Genomic DNA, 19,573 nt, shown 5'->3' with positions numbered 1-19,573 from the left:
CACACAGTACACACACCCAAGGGTGTACCAGGAAGTGTCGTGACATTTTTGTGTGGCTTTTCAAAATAAAAGTATTGTTTACAACATCCTAATTCAAATGTAAGATTCGCATGAAAAAGAATTACTTTTATTGGTGGAAGCTCAATTTCTCATTTTCCCTGGAAATATTGGCAAAGAATCAGATGAATCATTTCAAAATAAAAGTTTTCAAACATTGTGTAGAATCTTTCTGCTGTCAGCATTCCAAACATTTTAGCTTGGCAAAGGTATCACACACACCCTCGGGAAGTGTTGTGGCATTTTAGTGTGGTTTTTCAAATTTAAAAATTGTCCAGGAATCTAATTGTTGACAAATGTTGGTTCCAAATTTAGCACTTGCAGAAAACTAGCATAGCACATAGCAAGGAACCCAGCCCAAGCAGTTCTAGTCGGTCTTTCAAAATAAAACAAGCACATTACAGGAAGTGATTTGAGATTTTGATGTGGATTTTCCAAATAAAAGTCACCTACATTAGTTGACAAATGTTACTTCTGATTAAACGCAAAAGAAAATTAAAGAAAAAGCATGGCTGTTATTTGCAAATGTTCACACAGGAAGTAGCATCAATAGTAATATGAGGTGGAATTTAACATTTAATATTGTATTGACAGATGTTAGTTCAAATGATTAATTTATATGTTTCATTGGTGACTATTCAAACAGAAAATAGTACTAACAGTAACCGGATTAGACGTTTCAAAATAAAAGTCACCTCAAGTACAAATTGCATCCATAGTAGTGTGATGTCGAATTTAAAAATAAAAGTCATCCAAACTGTATGGGTGTGCTCATGTTGCTACGCACTGGCTAACTTGGCTTCTTCTACTGTTTTATGACTTAAGAGGAAAGCTGAAAATCGGGTGCGGCCTCATCATGGGAGTAATTAATATTAATGACCCCAATTGCTGTCAAATAAACTGAGTTATGTTTGACTTGTGTGGACGTAACAAAGCAGCAAAATAACTGGCTAATGAACCAACCAAGTAAAGAGTGAACTAATTTATGGAGCTGACTGATTGTGACAAACTAACTAACCAATTAAGTACCATACCAGACTTACCAGCTGACTAAGCACAGCAAGTAGGTAAGCTAACACGCTAACTTACAAGTATTAAACAAAATAAACATCTAAAAACTAAACTTATGAACAAAAAAAGCAAACTAATAAATAAACTACTCTAAACTAAGTAAAGAAGAGTTTACAAGTTTTTTGCGATGGTCACACGCTCACTCATACACACGCACTGCTGATCTGGCCTGCTTCCATCTGCTTACACATTAGCCTTGCGTAATATTTTTGGGGGTTGTTGCCTTAAATCAGTGAGTCTGAAGCTTCCCTGGCAGTTGCTCATGTGGGAAGCGTCAGAGCAGGAAGGCACACGTTGTCCTCAGGTCTGCTGTGGTTTGCCATCGTTTTAGCTGTTAATCCTTTATGTATGTATGTTTCAGTCATGTGCATCCATGTGCGGACCATTCTGCTGTTGTTGGTGGTGCGAAGTGTCAACTGGACTCATGCAGCTCAGGGTGAGTAGTGGTGTTGGCCGGGACGCTGGAAGGGGGCTGAATAGTGGTGGTGGGTCACACTGGCTGGACGATGGGAAAGTCCTGTATGGGTCAAAGCGTTGAGCCGCATGTTTACTCACTAAATGTTCATGTTTGTGTTTGTGTTGTAATGTCCTGGAAAAGGAGGAGCACAACTATTGATTTTTACCAATACACGTGTCAGTAAAAAAGTAGGTGAAGTTAGAAGAAAAAGTAGTCATGTGCTGCGGTGGGACTTGGGCAAGTGTGGAAAAATAGCTTAGAGTTCTTGGGAATGCGGTCATATCCACTTGGCTACAATTCTGACGGCAGGGCTCAAAATGGCCCATGAGGTTGGATGGCCAACAAATTGCATGCTAGCTAGCTCACTGACTGACTGACTAACTAAGGCATGGATAGATTAGCTAAGGACCTCATGAAAAAAAAAAACACACACAAAAAAAAACAACTGATGATTTAACTCAATGATGAACAATCTAATAACAAACTTACTAATGAACAAACGAATGAACTAATTACCCAACAAAGTAATTAGCAATCAAGCAAACTCATTAACTAACTAGCTAACTCACTCACTAACTTGCTGACATATTAATGAACTAACTAAATAATATTACAACAAACTAATTTAAGTACCAACAGACAAATTAACTAACACAGTGACTAACTAGAAAAAACAAACCAACACGCTACCACAAACAACAACAACAACCACTAAATAAGAAGCAAACTAGCTACATAACTTAATAAATGACAACTAAAAAAATCTGATGAACCAAATCATTGGCAGTAAAAAAAAACTAACTAACTAACTAAATAAATAAATAAATAAATAAATAACTAAGGCATGTATTGATGAACTAAGGATCTCATGAAAAAATACACACACAAAAAAAAAAATGATGATTTAACTCAATGACGAATCTAATAACTTACTAATACACAAACTAATTAACCAACCAACAAAGTAACTAGCAGTCAAGCAAACTCATTAAGTAACTAGCTAGCTCACTCACTCACTAACCTACTAATGAACTAACTCAATACGGCAACAAAACAATTTAAGTACCTACAGACCAATTAACCAACACACTGACTAACTAAAAAAACAACAACACACTAATGAACAAACTACCCACTAAATAAGAAGCAAACTAGCTACCTAACTTAATAAACGACAACTAAAAAAAAACTGATGAACCAACTCATTGGCAGTCCAAAATGAACAACTAACTAACTAACTAACTAACTAACTAACTAACTAACTAACTAACTAGAGAACAGTCTGACAAGTAAATTTTTGTGTTTGTTTGTTGTCAGATGAGTGCAAGGACTACGGGGTTCAGTTTGAGCGCGTGTTCTCAGTGCCAGGCGACGCGGCCATGATCAACTGCACGCTGGCGTCGCCCGACGTCTTCAACCTGTCGTCGCTGTCTTACGAGGTGGACTGGTACCGTGTGGAGACGGGACGACCGCTCCGCAATGTCAGCCGTCACGTCCTCATACGAGGAGAGACCCTGTGGTTACTCAACGTCACCATGCAGCACGACGGCCATTACCAGTGCGTGCTCAGGTAACGCCATCCAACATACAAGCAGTAGAATATGTGAAACTCGCGCAAATAAGCGTATTTTAGTTTTAGCGTAATTATTGATTATATTGAAATTAATTCAGTTCAATAGAAAGGTGTATTCATGGATCTTTCATTTGGAATGAATTTGAGTTAACGATGAATTCAATGACAGTCATTTAATGGCCGCTGTTTTTTAGCCACACCCCCTTCGCTGCCCTCCTCTTGCTGATCGGTCCGCTCCCTCTTTCAGGACGAGCGCGTCGGACTGCTACAAGCAGTCCACCAGGTTGGTGGTGGACAGTCCGCCGCAGGGCGAGTGCGGGCGTCCGCGCCAAGCCTTTCAGGTCCTCACCGTCGGCGTGACCGACACGCTGTCCTGTCCTCTTGGAGACGTCTTCAACACGCTCCGCGGCTATGGCGTCCCCGCCTCCGTCACATGGTACAGAGTGAGTCATGCCTTCGTCTTGTTGCTATGGAAACCACGGCGTATTAAAACTAACAAATGAGCTAACTGAACATGAATGAACTAACAAATAATCACTTAATTTACCAAAGTCAATATCTACCTAATTAACAAGCTAACTAATCATCCAACAACTAAGTTAACGGACAAACTAATCTAACAAACTAACTAGTGATCTAGCGGACTGACAGACTGACTTACTGAAGGACAGACGGACGAACAACTATGTGAAGAATGAATTAAAAAAAATAATCAAATACTAAAAACAAAAGAACTAAAAAAAGAACCTGCCAAACCAACAAACAAGCTAGCTAACAAACGATCATGCTAACTCTTAATGAAATAACTGAAAGAAGTAACGAAAACAAAACAAAACTAATTAATCAACTGAACTATTAAATGAACAGAAATAATTGGCTAACAAAACAAAAACAAAAAGGACAAAACATAAAATATAACCAAAAAACGAACGAACGAACAAATTAGCGAATCGTTTTTTTGGCGTAGCAGCCAACAACTTACTGTAAAAAACAGTGTCCGTGTGTCCTAATGTGTCCAAATGTACGTCCATGTGTCATTCATCATCCATGACAGGGCTGCACCGTGATTGAGGACGGCTTCGACGGACACGTGTACCGCAACCGAGCACGGTTGAAAATTCATGACGTGGACGCCCGCAACAACCAAACGTACACATGCACCCTCAACTTCAACCTGGACGGCGTCGCAGCGTCCATGTCGGAGACCATCCAGGCTTGGGTGCAAGGTGGGCAACATGGACAATCCTTCACACTCTCACCAGGGGGCGGCAGAGATCATTCTATCACACATTCAAGTTCGTTAAGGGTACGAAAGGTGATGGCAGCCTGTTTTTGGCACCCTTTTGTTGGGAAACCGATCTGTTACACTTTTGTTTTTAGAGGTTGTCAACATTTCTTGATGGTACCGAAATGATGAGTTATATTGCACCATATTTTGGCATTCTGAACTTATAATACTGTATTGATTTTTGGGTTATCTTAGGATCTAGATCATTGTCAAACTTGGTACCCATTTCACAGGGTGCCAAAATAGTGCTAATTGTTTGTTGTATTTGCAGAGGATTTTTGCTTCCATCCCCAAGTGCTGCAGCCAGCCAATGACAGCGTCAAAGCAGCCATCGGTGAGAGCTCATCTGTAAAATGTGTCAAAAGATGTTAGCCGCTAAAGTGGCTAACCGTGTGTGCTCAGGGTCTCGTTTGACGCGAAAATGTCAAGTGTTCGTGCCGTGCATCGGCACCGTTCCCGACAGCCTTATGATGGACATTTTTTGGTTGGATGACATCGACTTCATTTCCGACAACAACTCGGAAAGGATCTTCGCCTCAGAACCACGGTATCAGCATTTATTTTGTAGAAATATGGGGTACTACTTTTGGTAAACTCCTTTGTACCATCCGAAGTTATATTATAGGATTGACTAAAATAATGATGGTGCCACTTTTCAGTCCGCTTTATAGGTATAGTTGGGTATTTTCGGAGACCGCAAAAAGTGATGGGTTGCCTTGTTTCAACTTCCTGTTTCAACTTTCCGTGTTCCAGCATGTGGCGTGCGAACGTCCCCCGCAAAGGTGTGTGGATGGAGAGCGTGCTGACCATTTCCTCCCTGGAGGAGACCGACTTCCTGGTCAACTACACGTGTCGAGTGTACGGCGCGCGGGGGATTCCTCAAGCTCACTTTGCCGTGCTGCCTCAAGGTAAATCTCGTAATCATATGACGGCCGCCATCTTGTTCCCATGCCTTGACTTCCTGTATGTTACAGAGCAGGGCGACCTGGTGACCGTCGGCTGTGCGCTTGCCAGCGTGGCAGCGCTTGCGGTGATCACCGTGGTGGTGTACTTCCGTTTTAAGATTGACGTGGTGCTGTTCTTCCGCAGCTCCTTTCCAGTCTTCTATGCAAATAAGGGTAATAAAATGCTAACACAAACATGCACAATAATGATAGTACTAATGTAGCGAACACAATCATAATCAAGTGTGGCTAACATTCACGCGCTTAGTGATGTAACGCTAACTTGCGAAGTGATGCGGCTAATACAAACTTGTGAAGTGACGCATCTGTCACTAAAATGTGAATTGATGCAGCTAATATACTTTAGCAGCTAACACAAGCATATTCAGTGATATAGTTACAATAATGCAGCTAACACAACCAGACTAACACTTAAGCTTGCTAAGAGTGATGTTTTTAATGCTAGCACAAGTTAGCACATTTAACACTTTGCTGCTCAAGTGCTGCGGCTAATGCAAGCATATGAAATGACACGGCTAACAAAGGACGCCGGTAACACTTGCACGCTAACTAATGTGGCTAACACAAGCACACTAAGTTTTGCTGCTACTAGTATATGAAGTCACGCGACTAACACTAGGCTGCTAAGTGATGCGGCTAACTGTGATATACTGGAGCAGCCAACGCAAGCCTGCTCAGTCACATAGTTAACAAACACAATCAGATTGAGAAATGTGACTAACACTAACACACTAAGTGATCCAGCTGAGTTTTAGTAAACATTTATTCTGTTTGTGGTCGTTGTTTGGCAGAAAATGACGGTAAGCAGTTTGACGCTTACGTGACGTTGTACTACCCGCTCAGCTGCCAGCTGGATGTTAGCCACGGCGTGCTAACGTTTGCTCTCGACGTTCTGCCGCAAGTGTTGGAAAAAGCTTGCGGCTACAAACTCTTCATAGCTGGACGAGACTGCCTGCCGGGACAAGGTGATTAGTTATTTCGCAAGTGGGTTAGTTTGTTTCTTAATAAGGGAGTTAGCACTGTATAGCCTATAGCGACTTAAAAATATATATATATTAAGTTCATTTTTAGTTTTTTTAGTGAGTTAATTTATTCGGTGAGAGTGAATGAGTTTGTAGCCTGTTAGCCAATTAGTTATTAAGTTAGTTAGTGTGTTGTACATGTTAGTTAGTTAGTTAGTTAGTTAGTATATGACGGCGAGTGAGCGAGTCAGTGGTTGGCTTGATTACTTTGTTAGTTGGTGAGTGACTTTGTACATTATAGTTAGTTAGTTAGGTACTACCAGTGAGTGAGTTTAGGGAGGGAGGGAGGTTGGCTTGGTTGGTTTGTTAATTGGTCAGTGACTTTGTACATGTTATTTAGTTAGTTAGTTAGTTAGTTAGTTAGTTAGGTAGTATATGACGGTGAGTGAGCGAGTCAGTGTGGTTGGCTTGATTACTTTGTTAGTTGGTGAGTGACTGTACGTTAGTGAGTGAGTGAGTGAGGTTGGCTTGGTTGGTTAGCTGTTCAGTGACTGTACATGGTAGTTAGTTAGTTAGTTGTTATGAGTATTATTTTTATTATTGTTATGATTAATTAGTAGTAATAAATTTAAATTTGAGTGTGAGTGAGTGAGAATCTGTTAGTCATCAGTTAGTAAATGAGTGAGTATGTTAACATGTTAGTCTGTTAATAGTCACATTAGTTAGTTATTGATGGCATTGAATAATTTATTAGTTAGTGGGAGTGAGTGTTCCTGACCTTTTCCACTGTTGTGTGTTTATGGTGGTTTTGCTGCCCCCTGCAGCCATGGTGGACTCTGTGCACGACAACATGCTGGCCAGCCGCAGGCTCCTCCTGCTCTACGGCGCCTCGTCCTTCACCTGCACGCACAGCCACCACCACAACACGAACAATAACAACCTAGGCGAGGAGGTGTGTTTGGACCCGCAACGTCAACACGAGTGTTCGCTGGCCATGCATCAAGCGCTCATAGAGGGAACCCTCAAGGTCAGCTCTGCAGCCAACACACAAACCACTTTGAGTGAGTGGCTGAGTGTTTGTGTCGAGAGTTTGAGGTGTTTGTTGTGTTTCTTTTGCAGGTGGTGCTGGTGGAGTTGGAGGAGGTGAGTGCGGCCCAGATGGCTCTCTTCCCGGAGTCGCTGCGTCATCTGCGGAGGAAACAGGGCGCCGTGTGCTGGTGGAAGAGCCACAATCACAACCACCAGCAGCAGCTAAACCCAAAGAGCTGGAGCACCTGCACCAAGAAGTCCTCCCCGTCCAGGACCGGCACACGGCACCACGAGGAAGTCCACTCGCCAGCCTGCCTGTCTCCTTCGTCCAGGTTCTGGAAGGAGATCCGCTATCACATGCCAGTGAGGGGGAAGAGGGCAGCGCCCCCTGAAAGGACCGCTCTCTTGAAGGTGTAGCTACTGACTCACGGCAAAACAGATGCTGCTTTTTGCTCAGGAAAGACCACAAGGATGATGGGCGACGGATGGACAGATGGATGGATGGATTGCCAGTGGAGGGTTCTTCATACTTAGCCCTTAGATTGTTAGCCTGCACGCAAAGTGTGTGTGGAGCCATAGTGCCCCCTAGTGGGGAATTAATTCATGTTGTGGAGCGTATTAAACTAAAAGTAAAACACTACTTTGTTGAAGATTTTATTTATCATACAGTTGTTAATGTCATTGAATTTTGACGTGAACATAATTTTGAATGTATTGCTATATTCAACAAAAATCACACTTGTTTTTTGCTCTCGTGAGGATTATCTCGGCAAAGGAGAAGTGCTCACTATCACAGATTTAGACTGGTTTGTGAACAATATTTGAGAGAAATTGTGATATTGTGGAAAAAGTTTGAGATCTTTTGAGTTCATCTCATAAAAATGTGGGAGCAAAAATAAGTGTTGCGTTTATATTTTTGCATACACACACACATATATATATATATATATATATATATATAGTTATGTTTTAAAATCTTTAGTTAAACCATCTAATATATTGAGTGAGGAAAAAATGCCGTTACAGCAGGTAAGATAAAGGAAATACTTTTAAGCGCTTTTTTTAAGATGACTTGAATACGAAACCCCGATGAGGTTTTGGTGGCCCATTTTTTTTTTGTTTTTTTTTTTTGTTTGCTTTCTTCTTTCATCGTTTCTGAAAGTGGAAGGTCATTGAAGGAAAAACCCAGCGTGTCATGATGTGAAAACAGGATGTGACGGCGAACATGTGAGCAGAAGTCGCAGCAACATCTCAACTGGTAAGTTCACTTCATCAGCGACGTTTATTCCATTTCTTTTGTCGCACTGAATTAATAAAACCATATAGCACAAGTGAACGTCAACAGTTGGCGGCGACATTCGTCAACAGCGTTTCATGATGCAAAGCCATACGTGGACTTACAATAGATTCTTTGTGTGTATCGTGATTTTTGTGCGCGTGTGTGCGTTTCACTTCCCTCACTGATTGTGTTTATTCAAGCTGTGCGGGAAGCAGGAATGTCCGAACTGCATGTGCTCATCGTCTTGCTCGCTGTAGCCAGCACACTCGGTGAGTAGGTTGGACATTCCTACACATTTACGTCATTCATATTTCTTTTATTATGTATTTCGTAAGTCATATGGCAAATTGCTTGCTTAAAAAAAAAAAAAAGCCAGGTTAGTGTTTTTTTTGTTGAAGGTGCCGGATTATATTGTAGCAGAGCCACTCTTACGCTCTCTCATACTTGCCAACTATGTATTGTGAAAATTAGGGAGACTTTATTCATCGGCGTATTGATCGGCACACTTGGTGTTGTTCGACCGACATCCAGCCATTAATTACTGTCATCGCGGGTGTGAGTGCGCACAGCAGCCACCGGCATGCGTCAATAAAGACCTATCAACTGGGGCCAATTTAAAGGGATATATTTTGCCACTTTTGGCAGTCAAACATTAATATTTTGTCTATAATTAATTTGAAACTTTCATTATTTTTCATGTACAATTAATTATAGACAAAATTATTTCTGTAATGGGCTAAATAAGTGAAGTGTCCCTTTAATGTCAAATGAGTTATTGTTTACATAATTTAAGCATACATTTGAAAGAAAATTATAAGATATGAATTTTAGTGTAATTCAAGATTAATTCTACGTCATTTTTAATATATCTTAAAAATATGAATGCGGTGGTTTTACATTTAGTTTTCAAGTATTGTTTGATTGGTGAAACTTGATTCACAATAATTTAAATAAAAATAAGTAATAAATCAAAAAGTAATTTTAGTTGCACTCCATTCAGTTTTCCTTGACTTATATTGAAGTTTTTCTTCGTTATGTTGCTGCGCTGATTGGCCAGGAGAAATCAGAATAAAAAAAAAAAAAAAAAGTGATCATTACAGTGAGGCGACCATTTTTCCTCAAGTTTAAGTGAAAAGCGACAGTAAATGGTTCCTCATCCTTTAAACGGCGACTGGAAACTTATCGGTTGCACAACAACAAATCAAGCCTTGAACTCCTTGGCGGAGTTAACGAGGTTAAATTTTTACAGTGAGTGTCATTTTTTTTAGGCCAGTGTGTCACTGAAATTTGGTCAAATGAGGCCCCGCCTTGTTGTTCAACCCTCAAAAGACCCATTAACCTAAATTAAGATGAACTTTACAGGATCATTTGTTGAACGTTATACTATGGTAGATTCAGATGTACAAATTTTTACAATTTTACAAATCTAAACAATTGTTTGCAAATTTAGAACACAATTTAAAACACATTTAGATTGAAAAAAAAAAAAAGCCCATTTACAAATGTGAAAGACACATTCAGGCTTCATATTTCCATTTTTAATTTTGCTAAAAAATTTGATTCACATTTTAATTTTATATTCACATTTTGAAATTATTTTCATATTTTAAAATTTGTATTTTACATTTAAAAATTTGATTCAAGTTTTCTAAATTGGTTTATAATTTTGTTTGCCATTTTTAAAATGTGTTTGACGTTTTGTGATTTTCACATTTTGTAAAATGAAAATAGCACAATTAAAAACAAATCTTTCACATTTTGTAATTTTGTTAACACCTACAAATTCAGGTTTTTTTTCTTACATTTCTTTCATATTTTTTGATTACTGTATTTTCATATTTTCTAAATTTGTTTCACATTTTGTGAAAGTTGTTAAAAATGTAAATCACATTTTCAAAATTGTTTTGTTGTAATTTTTTTCACATTTTCAAAATGTGTTTACCATTTAATATATTTTTTTTTAATTACTCCCCACAATATAGTGAGATGTTTGTGAATGTTTTTGTTGTTGTTTCGTTTGGTTTATACTTGTTGGCCACTGCCTGTACTTCCTTTTCAGGCCACAAGGGGCCGCTCGACACCTACCACGTCAGCACGGGTCACCTCCTGCTGCTCAAGTGTCCCATCGTGGGCGAAAACGGCAACGTCACGTGGACCCGAGAGGGGGCGTCGGCTGGGGCAACGCCTGGCGTGGAAGTCAGGCACGGCTTTCTGTACTTCCTCCCCGTGCGGACGTCCCATCACGGCGTCTACAGCTGCCAGAGCGCGTATGCAAACACACCGTGTATCACATTATATATGATGGCGTCTTGGAGTTAAGCGTTTTGTGTGCTATTAAGGTCGCAAAGCGAAACCGTCAAGATTGACTTTGGCGTATCGGTGTCCACTGGACGGTGCCCCCCCGTGGCCGAAGCGAGGAGCATCCCCCTGGGGGTCAGCGAGAGCCTCCCGTGCAAGCTGGACCACGTCCTACGACTCAAGGACACGAGTAACATACGTTGGCTGAAGGTACACATATGGTGCCTGACTTAAAGGGTGTTACATGGCAAATCAAACTAACCTTGCTCTCGCAAGATGAATTCTCCGGAGTTTGTGAACTCCCAAATACCACGAGAATTCATCTTGCGAGAGCAAGGGGTTCGGATCAATCACAGAGCGAAAATTAGTATTTTTTTTCACTCACTCACTCACTCACTCACTCACAGAAGCTAACGTGTGAATGAGTGAGTCAAGAAAAAAAAATCCGTGCGTGCTTTCAAATTGCGGCGGGAGTGACGTCACGCAGCTGACACGTTCGCCGGCCCCGTTTGCGATACGCCCCCCTCTGCGATTGGCTGGATGGGTGTAAACACTGTCTTTCCACAGAAACGTCCCGCTGTTTACAAAACAAACACAAAATGGCAAAATACAGGCTGGGGGGGTGCGGGTTTAGGACAAACTCACCACCAAAGTTTAACATAAACCCAGATGTGTAGACTGAGAGAAAGTTAGTGTGTACATCCTGTATTTAAAAAGTGCATTTTCCGGAGTGAATCTGGCAGACTGCGCCTTTAACATGGATGAATGGACGCTACAATTAATTCTGTTCTCGCAGAATTACTCATCAATTCCTTGTTGAATGTTGAACAGCGAGAGGCACTTCGAGCATTTCTAGCTGGTAAGATGTTCGTGCATTTCCCCCCCTCGGTAAGACGAAGATGAAATTTTCACCCATGGCCGTGATTGGTTAAAGCAAACGTGTAGAATGACGCATCGTCCAATCAGCTCCAATTATTGTACAGAATGTCCCGCTTTTCCCAGACGAAATTACTGTGGAGAGGTATCCATCTGGCTAAAACCAAACCATAAGTGTTCAGGAATGGGTTCTTGAGCAGTGGCGCCTCCAGAAAATTTTTATAACGGTGGCCAGATGGCTACACTTCAAATATTTCATCTTTAAATCCTAAATAGAGGTGGACAGAAAATTTGTAGGGGTCGCCAGGGGACACCCATTGATGGTGCCATTGTTCTTGAGACCTTTTCGTGGGTCTATTAATGAGACTTGCCTACCAAATTTTACATTATAGACAAGTGAAACTGGCTGGAATTTGTAGAAGAAGAAAAAAAGACTCATGTAAACAAAGAAAATTGGTCTAAAATGGTGTCTTAAAACAAAAATGGCAGACTTCTTGTTTCTTTTCGGTCCTGGTTTCTTGAGACTTTTTTTTTTTGGTAGGTCTACCAAATTTCATGTTGCTCAGTCAAATTGGCTTCGAGGGTTGAAGTTTTACAGTAAAAATGTTAAAGGACCCGTGGAAATAATAATGAAACTAAAATGGTGGCTGTGGGCAGAGCTTCTTGAGACTTTTTTTGTGGGGCTACTCCAGATAGACATGCCTATAAGTATACCAAATTTCAGATTGTTTGTTTGTTTGTTAAACATATAAACATAAACAAGTCGCAGAAAAAAAACAAAAGAGAGAAGAAACTTATACAATCATTAGTGACAGTTTATATTCAGCCAAACTAGCTTTGTCCAAACAGCTAATGTGCACGTGTGCAGGACTGCCGGCCGGTGGAGCGAGAGGGCGCAAACATCAGCTTGCGTGACAGCGGCCTGAGGCTTTTCAAGGCCCGGCAGGAGGACGCCGGAAAGTACACCTGCCTGGTAGATGTCAGCCTGGACGGCAGGACGTACACGGCGGCGCGCAGCATCCAGCTGGACATCAACGTCGGTAAATAAATAAATAGATAGATAAATAAATGTCCTGCGATTGGCTGGCAACCAGTCCAGGGTGTCCCCCGCCTACTGCCCAAAGCCAGCTGGGATAGGCTCCAGCACCCCCTGCGACCCTTGTGAGGAATAAGCGGTCAAGAAAATGGATGGATGGATAAATAAATGTCATACCTCATATTATTTGAAACATGCAGATGTTTTACATATTTCAAATATTCATTTATTTTTATGTGACAATAATACGTTGTCACTTAATGAAATATTTCAATCTATCATATTTTGAATTTGTAGTTTTTAAAAATAATTTAATTGTAATTAATGACCCAATAAAATAATGAAAAAAAATCTTATGTAAGAATTTTTTTACATTTTATTTTAAATGTTATTTAAAAGTAAGAAATTAACAATTAATTTAATGAAGTAAATAAATGTAAAGATGAACCAATTTTTGCAAAAATATGGCTGAAAAATTAAAAAAAGGAAAATATTTTGTATGAATTATTAATTTAATTGTGATTAATCAACAAATTATTTATTCAACAACGCAAACTAAAGTGTACGTAAAATGTTTGTATTTTAATTATTTACAGTAACTAAATTTACCAATAATATAATTGCATTAATGACTAAAAAATTAATGCAAGTTATTTTATTAATCGATTTTATTGAGTAAAAATAAATGCAACCCAGGCTAAACTGAACTCCTCCCCAACATTGACAAGGACTTGAGTCTCAGTCCCAGGGCTGGCCCGAGGTGATTGAAAGTGTAAACTGTAGATCCATCCATCCATCCATCCATCCATCCATCCATCCATCCATCCATGAACTCATGGGCATTTATTTGGACTAGAAGTAATAAAAAAAACTATTATCTAAAGTATATATGTTACATTTTATTTTAGAAAACCTGAGGGGGATTTTTTTTTTTTTTGCCCTGCAATTTGGCACCCCCTCCAAAAATGTTGCACAATGTGATGGATAAGGTTGCTGGTAGAGCAGTCAAACTCAGTGCATTCTCAATATGTTTTGCGTTTAGACTTGGTACAAACAGTTCTTATTGAGCCGGAAGTGATCCAGCAAAAGCATCAAGTGCTCACCGTGGACTTGGGTGAGTTCCGCAATGACATGCAATCACGCATTCGCGCCCTTGCAAGGATTTGTTATGTATTTATGGCTGCTTACCAGAACAGGGCCCTCCATGTGATCAGTTGTCTTGGTAAAGCAGCATGGTACTAACTAACTACGTTCAATATGATGTAGCTAACAATTCACAAATAAAATATGGGTAGCCAATACTAGCTAACTTCCAAAAAACTACGTATGCTCAATATTATGTGACTATCCAACTAAAAATGAGCCTAGTCAATACAAACTAGCAAACTAACTCAGTATGTTTAATATTACATAGCTAACCAACCAAGAAACTAAGGGTAGTGAATACTAACTAACTAACTAACTAACTAACTAGTAAGTAACATTGATGTGGTCTTAGGTGTGCGTGTGGAGCTTAAGTGTTCAGCCTTGGTGGGCTACAGCTATAATGAGGAGACGGCTATGTTCTGGATCGTGAACGGAAGTTTCGCCGATGACGATCCGGAGCTCCGGGAGTCTTCCGACTTGTGAGCTTATCGCTCTTCACGAGTCAGTCCGTGTGCATACACAAAACGCCCACATTGTGCTCTTGCCCCGTAGCATTACAAACCAAGGCCGCGTGTTTGGCAAGTCCACCCTGACCATTTTGAGAGTTCTTCCTCGCTTCCTCAACGTGTCCATTCGCTGTCGGATCCAGAGCCCTCGGGCGGTGAAAGACTGCCTCCTGGTGCAGCTCAAAGAAGGTAAAGCAACAACAACAAAACTTGGCCAGTAATAAGAAACATATTGACAAACAAAGAACAAACATACTGTATAGCCTTGATTTGACATATGTCATCGTTTTGTTGTTTTTTTTTTTGTGTACTTTTTAGGCATACACCATACATGTAAATATGCCTTACTTTCCCTCTCTGTCTGTCTCCAGCCAATCACAGCTGGTTCTACACCTGCATAGCAGTGGGCGTGGCCACCTCGCTTCTTCTTCTTCTGGTCTTCCTGTTGGTCTTCTTCAAGGTGGACGTAGTATTGGCGTACAGGGAGCTATATGGATGTTTTCTCACTCCACAAGGTGACACGTGGTCAAATCTTAGTTATGTAGTTAGTTAGCTATTGCTGTGCAGTCGCTGTAGGTGCATGATGGGACGAGAGATATGTCAATCATGAGACTGAAACAGCACGACTGACTGTTGTTACTAACTGAATGACTCACCTCAATAATACAATGTGTAAATAACCGACTCAAACTAACTAACTAAATAAATAAATACATAAATAAATAAATAAACTAAGATATACTATTTTGATAACCAGATAAAAACCAAGAGCAGTCAATACTGAGTAACTAAGTCATTCGACTAACTAGACAAAGTGCAATTTCTGCAGTAATTGCGTGGGAATGCTGAAAAGCTGAATGTTATTAGCTGAATGCTAAGATTTGAATACATGTGCTTATGAAGTAAATTGAAAGATAAGTGAAAATTACACATTTTTAATTGTAGTTAAATGACAAATGAATAAATAGAAATTTTGAACTGCAACCTGTCTAAAGTGGGATTTAATCATTTCAGGGATAGAATCAATTCCCTGATAAGATAGTCAGTTGGTATACATGTATATTACTTAGCATAATGGCTATATGGATATATTTGCAATGTACAGTAGGTGGGATTCAAACCTGCAACCTCCTGGTACAATGTTCTTTTCCAACTGTGCCACTGAGCAGTATCAGACAGGCAATGATGATCAGTTGTGTGTATGGAAGTCCCATTGAAAATGAATTGGGAAAAGTTGACATTTAACTGTGCGAATACTGTAAGTAATGTGGAATCAGACCACGGGAAGTGTGAATTTTTGAAGCAAGTTGAAATTTGAACGGTGTAAAATCAAAAATATTATGTGCAAATTATTTCACGGCAACAAAGTGTGGAGAATAAAAATCACAATAACATATGTGGAAATGCTGAAGCATTCCCACAACCTTGCTGATGTAAATATGGAGCTCGTCAGCTAATTTATTTACCTACTATTTTTTTTTAAATTAACATAAATGTAGAATACTGTCAATCCGATAATACTAATGGTTTAAATAACCAACTAACCTAAATAACCAATGAAGCAACCAAAGACAAATACTATACTCACTGTCAATACTGCAAAGCTAACTAACTCACTCACTCACTGAATTCTATAAAACAAACTACTACTTCTGACACTAACCAACCAATAACTTGATAATACCCAACTGATGTCCACACAGATAGTAAACTAACTAGATAATTTACATACTTACAACATAAATAGGACATAATAGATTAAATACAAACGAAAATACTATAAGCCTAACTGGATGGCTTACTTACTTAGTGAACAACTATGGCACGCGTGTTGTGCAGATGCAGACTGGGTCCCGTACGACGCCTTGGTGAGCGTGGTCCCCGCTGCGGGCGCCGACACGAGCTCAAGCGTGGCGTCTGACTTCGCCCTGCTGACGCTGCCACGCCAGCTGGAGGGACGACATGGCTACCGCCTCTTCATCGCAGGCCGAGATGATAGCCCGGGAGAAGGTAGTTAATGTAACAAACTCAATAATTAATCAATCAATCATACTAACCGACTAACAAGCAAACTAAATAACCAGCTGGTGTCACTGCTAACCAGATACAAACAAACTAATTGTTGATAGAGACAATGACAACATCAATAATACTAATGTTATTTAACACTACACAGCTAACCAACTGTCTAACGGTAGTAAATAATACCATCAGTGAGTGCTATGCAGCAAACCAATAAATAAACTAGCAGATGTTACTACAAGTACTACTGACGGACTGACTTACTAGCTAACCAAACGTTTTTATAAATGTACTCTATGGCAGCAACACACGACGCCATGGCGGCCATCATGCGGAGATGCCGCCGGTTGATCATCGTGGTGTCGACCAAGGAGATGGACGAGGAGGAGGAGGAGAAAAAGGAGGCGCAAGAGGAGGAGGAGGAGAAAAAAGAAGCAAAGGAGTGGCGGCCCTTCTGCCTCGAGGACCGACAGCTGAGTTACGAGCAGAAGCTGGGCCTGCATGACGCTTTGACGCGAAACACACCCACAGTCATCCTGCTGGAAATAGGTGACTAACTAACCAACTAAATAACTATGCCGATAGCGAACCAGTTAACCTACTGGAGAGCTACCTTACCCATTCTCAATACTACATCACTAACAATCTTCCTAATTAACAGATTTCAAACAAATTAGCAACCCACTAACCTAATAGCTAACTACAAACTGAACTCACAGTTTACCTTCTAGAGAACTAGTAGTAGCTAAGTCTAAAAGCGATGCTACTTACTAACTTACCAACAGGGTTATTAGTGAACTAACTAGCTAGCTAGCTAACTATATGCTAAATTAATTAATAATCTGATAGCTAAGTAGATAACTACCAGTAGGCAACCTAAAAAAGAGCTTGCTAATAGTTGTACTTAACTAACTAACTAACTAACTAATGTACAGTCACTCACCAACTAACAAAGTAATCAAGCCAATCCCACTGACTTGCTCACTCGTCGGCATATACTAACTAACTAACTGACTGGCTGACTGACAAACGTATACTATGTTGATAATCAGCTAAAAAAACAACTACTGTATTTGAATAACTGATACATACCCAAACAAACTAGGCAACTAAATATTTAGCGCAATAGTTAACCTACTAATAGCTAACTGTCAGTATTGTGTTACAAAACACCAACTGGTGAACTAACTAGCTAGATAGCTGCCTTACTGTAAAACAAAATTAATAACTAGCTTTCTTGGTAGACAAAACTAGTAAACCTACTAAAGCAATAGCTAATTGGCAATATTTTTCCAATGGGTAACTTTTCAAATGAACTAACTAACTAACTAACTAACTAACTAACTAACTAACTAACTAACTAACTAACTAACTAACTAACTAACTAACTAACTAACTAACTAACTAACTAACTAAACTGGAGTGCTACGCAACCCACAGTCAATATTGCATATCTGACTAACTAGGCTAGTCAACCAACTAAATTCACATTGAATGAATAGTAATATACCGAGTAACCAGAATTTGTCTTACAAGGCGTTGAGTTGTATGCCCTTTTCTGTGGTTCTCCACACAGACGGTCCTCCAGATTACGGCCGCCTGCCGCAGTCGCTGGCCTTCATCAAGAGGAGGCAGGGAGCGCTCATGTGGAGAAAAACCAAATGCAACAGGCTCTTCTGGAAAAAGCTCCGATTCCTCATGCCGGCCGTGCCAGCCAGCAGGCAGTCAAAACCGCGTCAGGATCTCATTTTGTGAAAGGAATGAGGAATAATTCAGAATGCAACCAATGCGTTCGGAATCATTCACTCATTCTATCGTTTTTGCCTAAATCACTCATTTTTGAGTGAACTAGTTAAAGTTGCAACAAAGTTGCTGTTTCTGAACATTGTTCATAACCTTTTTTTGGTCACTTGCCACTGTGCGTTAGCTTAAATGCTAGCTAACCTTCTCAAGCTCATTTAGACTCATTAGCAGAGGTGTGCATTTTACAAAATGTTGCTGCTCCGTCATTCATCAGTGCCTGGGGGACTCTTCCGTCATCGTCCGTCCGTCATTTTCTTGAAAGCCGAACCGAACGGTAACCGTCAGTTTGTCATTTTATTCGAACCACGCCTTAAATGTCCACATCTGCTACTTAGCCTTACACAAACATTTTCTCAAGAAGTCATGCCCCAAAAAGTGACTGGAAGTCGACCAGTTTGGTTTAAAGTGGCCATTTTAGTGTCATTCTGTTGAATTCTAGCAGCAAAATGAATTGGATGGATCGAATTTCCCTGCTGATTTAAAAAAAAAACACATTTCCTCTAAAACAGTGTCTGAGTTAGCTGGAATGAATTAATATTCTAAATGTCTATTTTGTTAGACTGCGTAAGACCTGCGTAAGTGCCTGGTAGCACTTAGGAGAACAATAAATTCTGTTTATGTTTCCACTTGTGGAACTTTGTACTGATGGATGGATAGATTTTGGAGGTTCCACTGAAATGATAATATTCTCTCTCTCACGCACTGCATCTGGAAGTGTGCTGGCAGTCTGCGGCTCGTTTTTGTTGGATGTGCCAACACATGCAAACGGTTTTGACATTCGATTGCGACATAAATAAAAACATCCAAATCCAAAATTCATTGTCCTGTCATCATTTTGCAGGAGTCAACCGGAGTCGTTCTCTAATTATTTGGTGTCCAGCACCCTCAACTTAACTCACTGCCAGCCATTTTAGACAATTTCAAAATTTTCAATACCCACGCGATATTACGTTCAATAATTACATATAAACCAAATCTACCAAATGACAGAATAGACTCCCTATTGTTTTGCCTCGTCCCGTTCTTTTATAATTGACAGTAGAAAAATGTTGGTTTGCCAAAATACTGCCATTTCTCCCATGGACTCTGAAACTGTTTATTTCGTATAAAATGGGGCAATGATGTAATCTACCGATGGTTGGCCATCAGTAAAATTGTTTCCAAGTTTGACATTTACAGTGGAGCGTAATCAGATTCTCCCCCAT

The 19,573-nt window shown here is 40.0% G+C and overlaps 1 protein-coding gene across 1 annotated transcript; it reads left to right on the top strand.

The window, feature by feature from the left end:
• Nucleotides 1-1,370: 1,370 nt before the first annotated feature.
• Nucleotides 1,371-19,183, top strand: LOC144030958 (uncharacterized). The gene is made up of 22 exons (XM_077537626.1): nt 1,371-1,564; nt 2,903-3,155; nt 3,406-3,601; nt 4,213-4,384; nt 4,718-4,780; nt 4,849-4,993; nt 5,200-5,354; nt 5,421-5,564; nt 6,203-6,376; nt 7,198-7,400; nt 7,493-7,813; nt 8,809-8,950; nt 10,741-10,948; nt 11,021-11,189; nt 12,724-12,895; nt 13,934-14,005; nt 14,390-14,516; nt 14,590-14,732; nt 14,915-15,058; nt 16,383-16,553; nt 16,869-17,114; nt 18,142-19,183. The coding sequence occupies exons 1-22, from the start codon at nt 1,477-1,479 to the stop codon at nt 18,318-18,320; spliced, it is 3,687 nt and encodes a 1,228-aa protein (XP_077393752.1). The 5' UTR covers nt 1,371-1,476; the 3' UTR covers nt 18,321-19,183.
• The last annotated feature ends 390 nt before the right edge of the window (nt 19,184-19,573 follow it).

The sequence above is a fragment of the Festucalex cinctus genome, chromosome 11 (assembly GCF_051991245.1).
Source record: "Festucalex cinctus isolate MCC-2025b chromosome 11, RoL_Fcin_1.0, whole genome shotgun sequence".
NCBI lineage: Eukaryota > Metazoa > Chordata > Actinopteri > Syngnathiformes > Syngnathidae > Festucalex > Festucalex cinctus.
The sequence above is the reverse complement of the archived record's forward strand: the minus strand, read 5'-3'. Positions and strand labels throughout refer to the sequence as shown.

What these genes read in the sequence shown, in the direction of transcription:
- LOC144030958 (XM_077537626.1), top strand. Translation starts at nt 1,477, where the DNA reads ATGTATGTTTCAGTCATGTGCATCCATGTGCGGACCATTCTGCTGTTG. An exon ending in CTGGACTCATGCAGCTCAGG is followed by an intron (nt 1,565 to 2,902) that starts GTGAGTAGTGGT and finishes GTTTGTTGTCAG; the next exon opens with ATGAGTGCAAGGACTACGGG. An exon ending in GTCTACAGCTGCCAGAGCGC is followed by an intron (nt 10,949 to 11,020) that starts GTATGCAAACAC and finishes TGTGCTATTAAG; the next exon opens with GTCGCAAAGCGAAACCGTCA.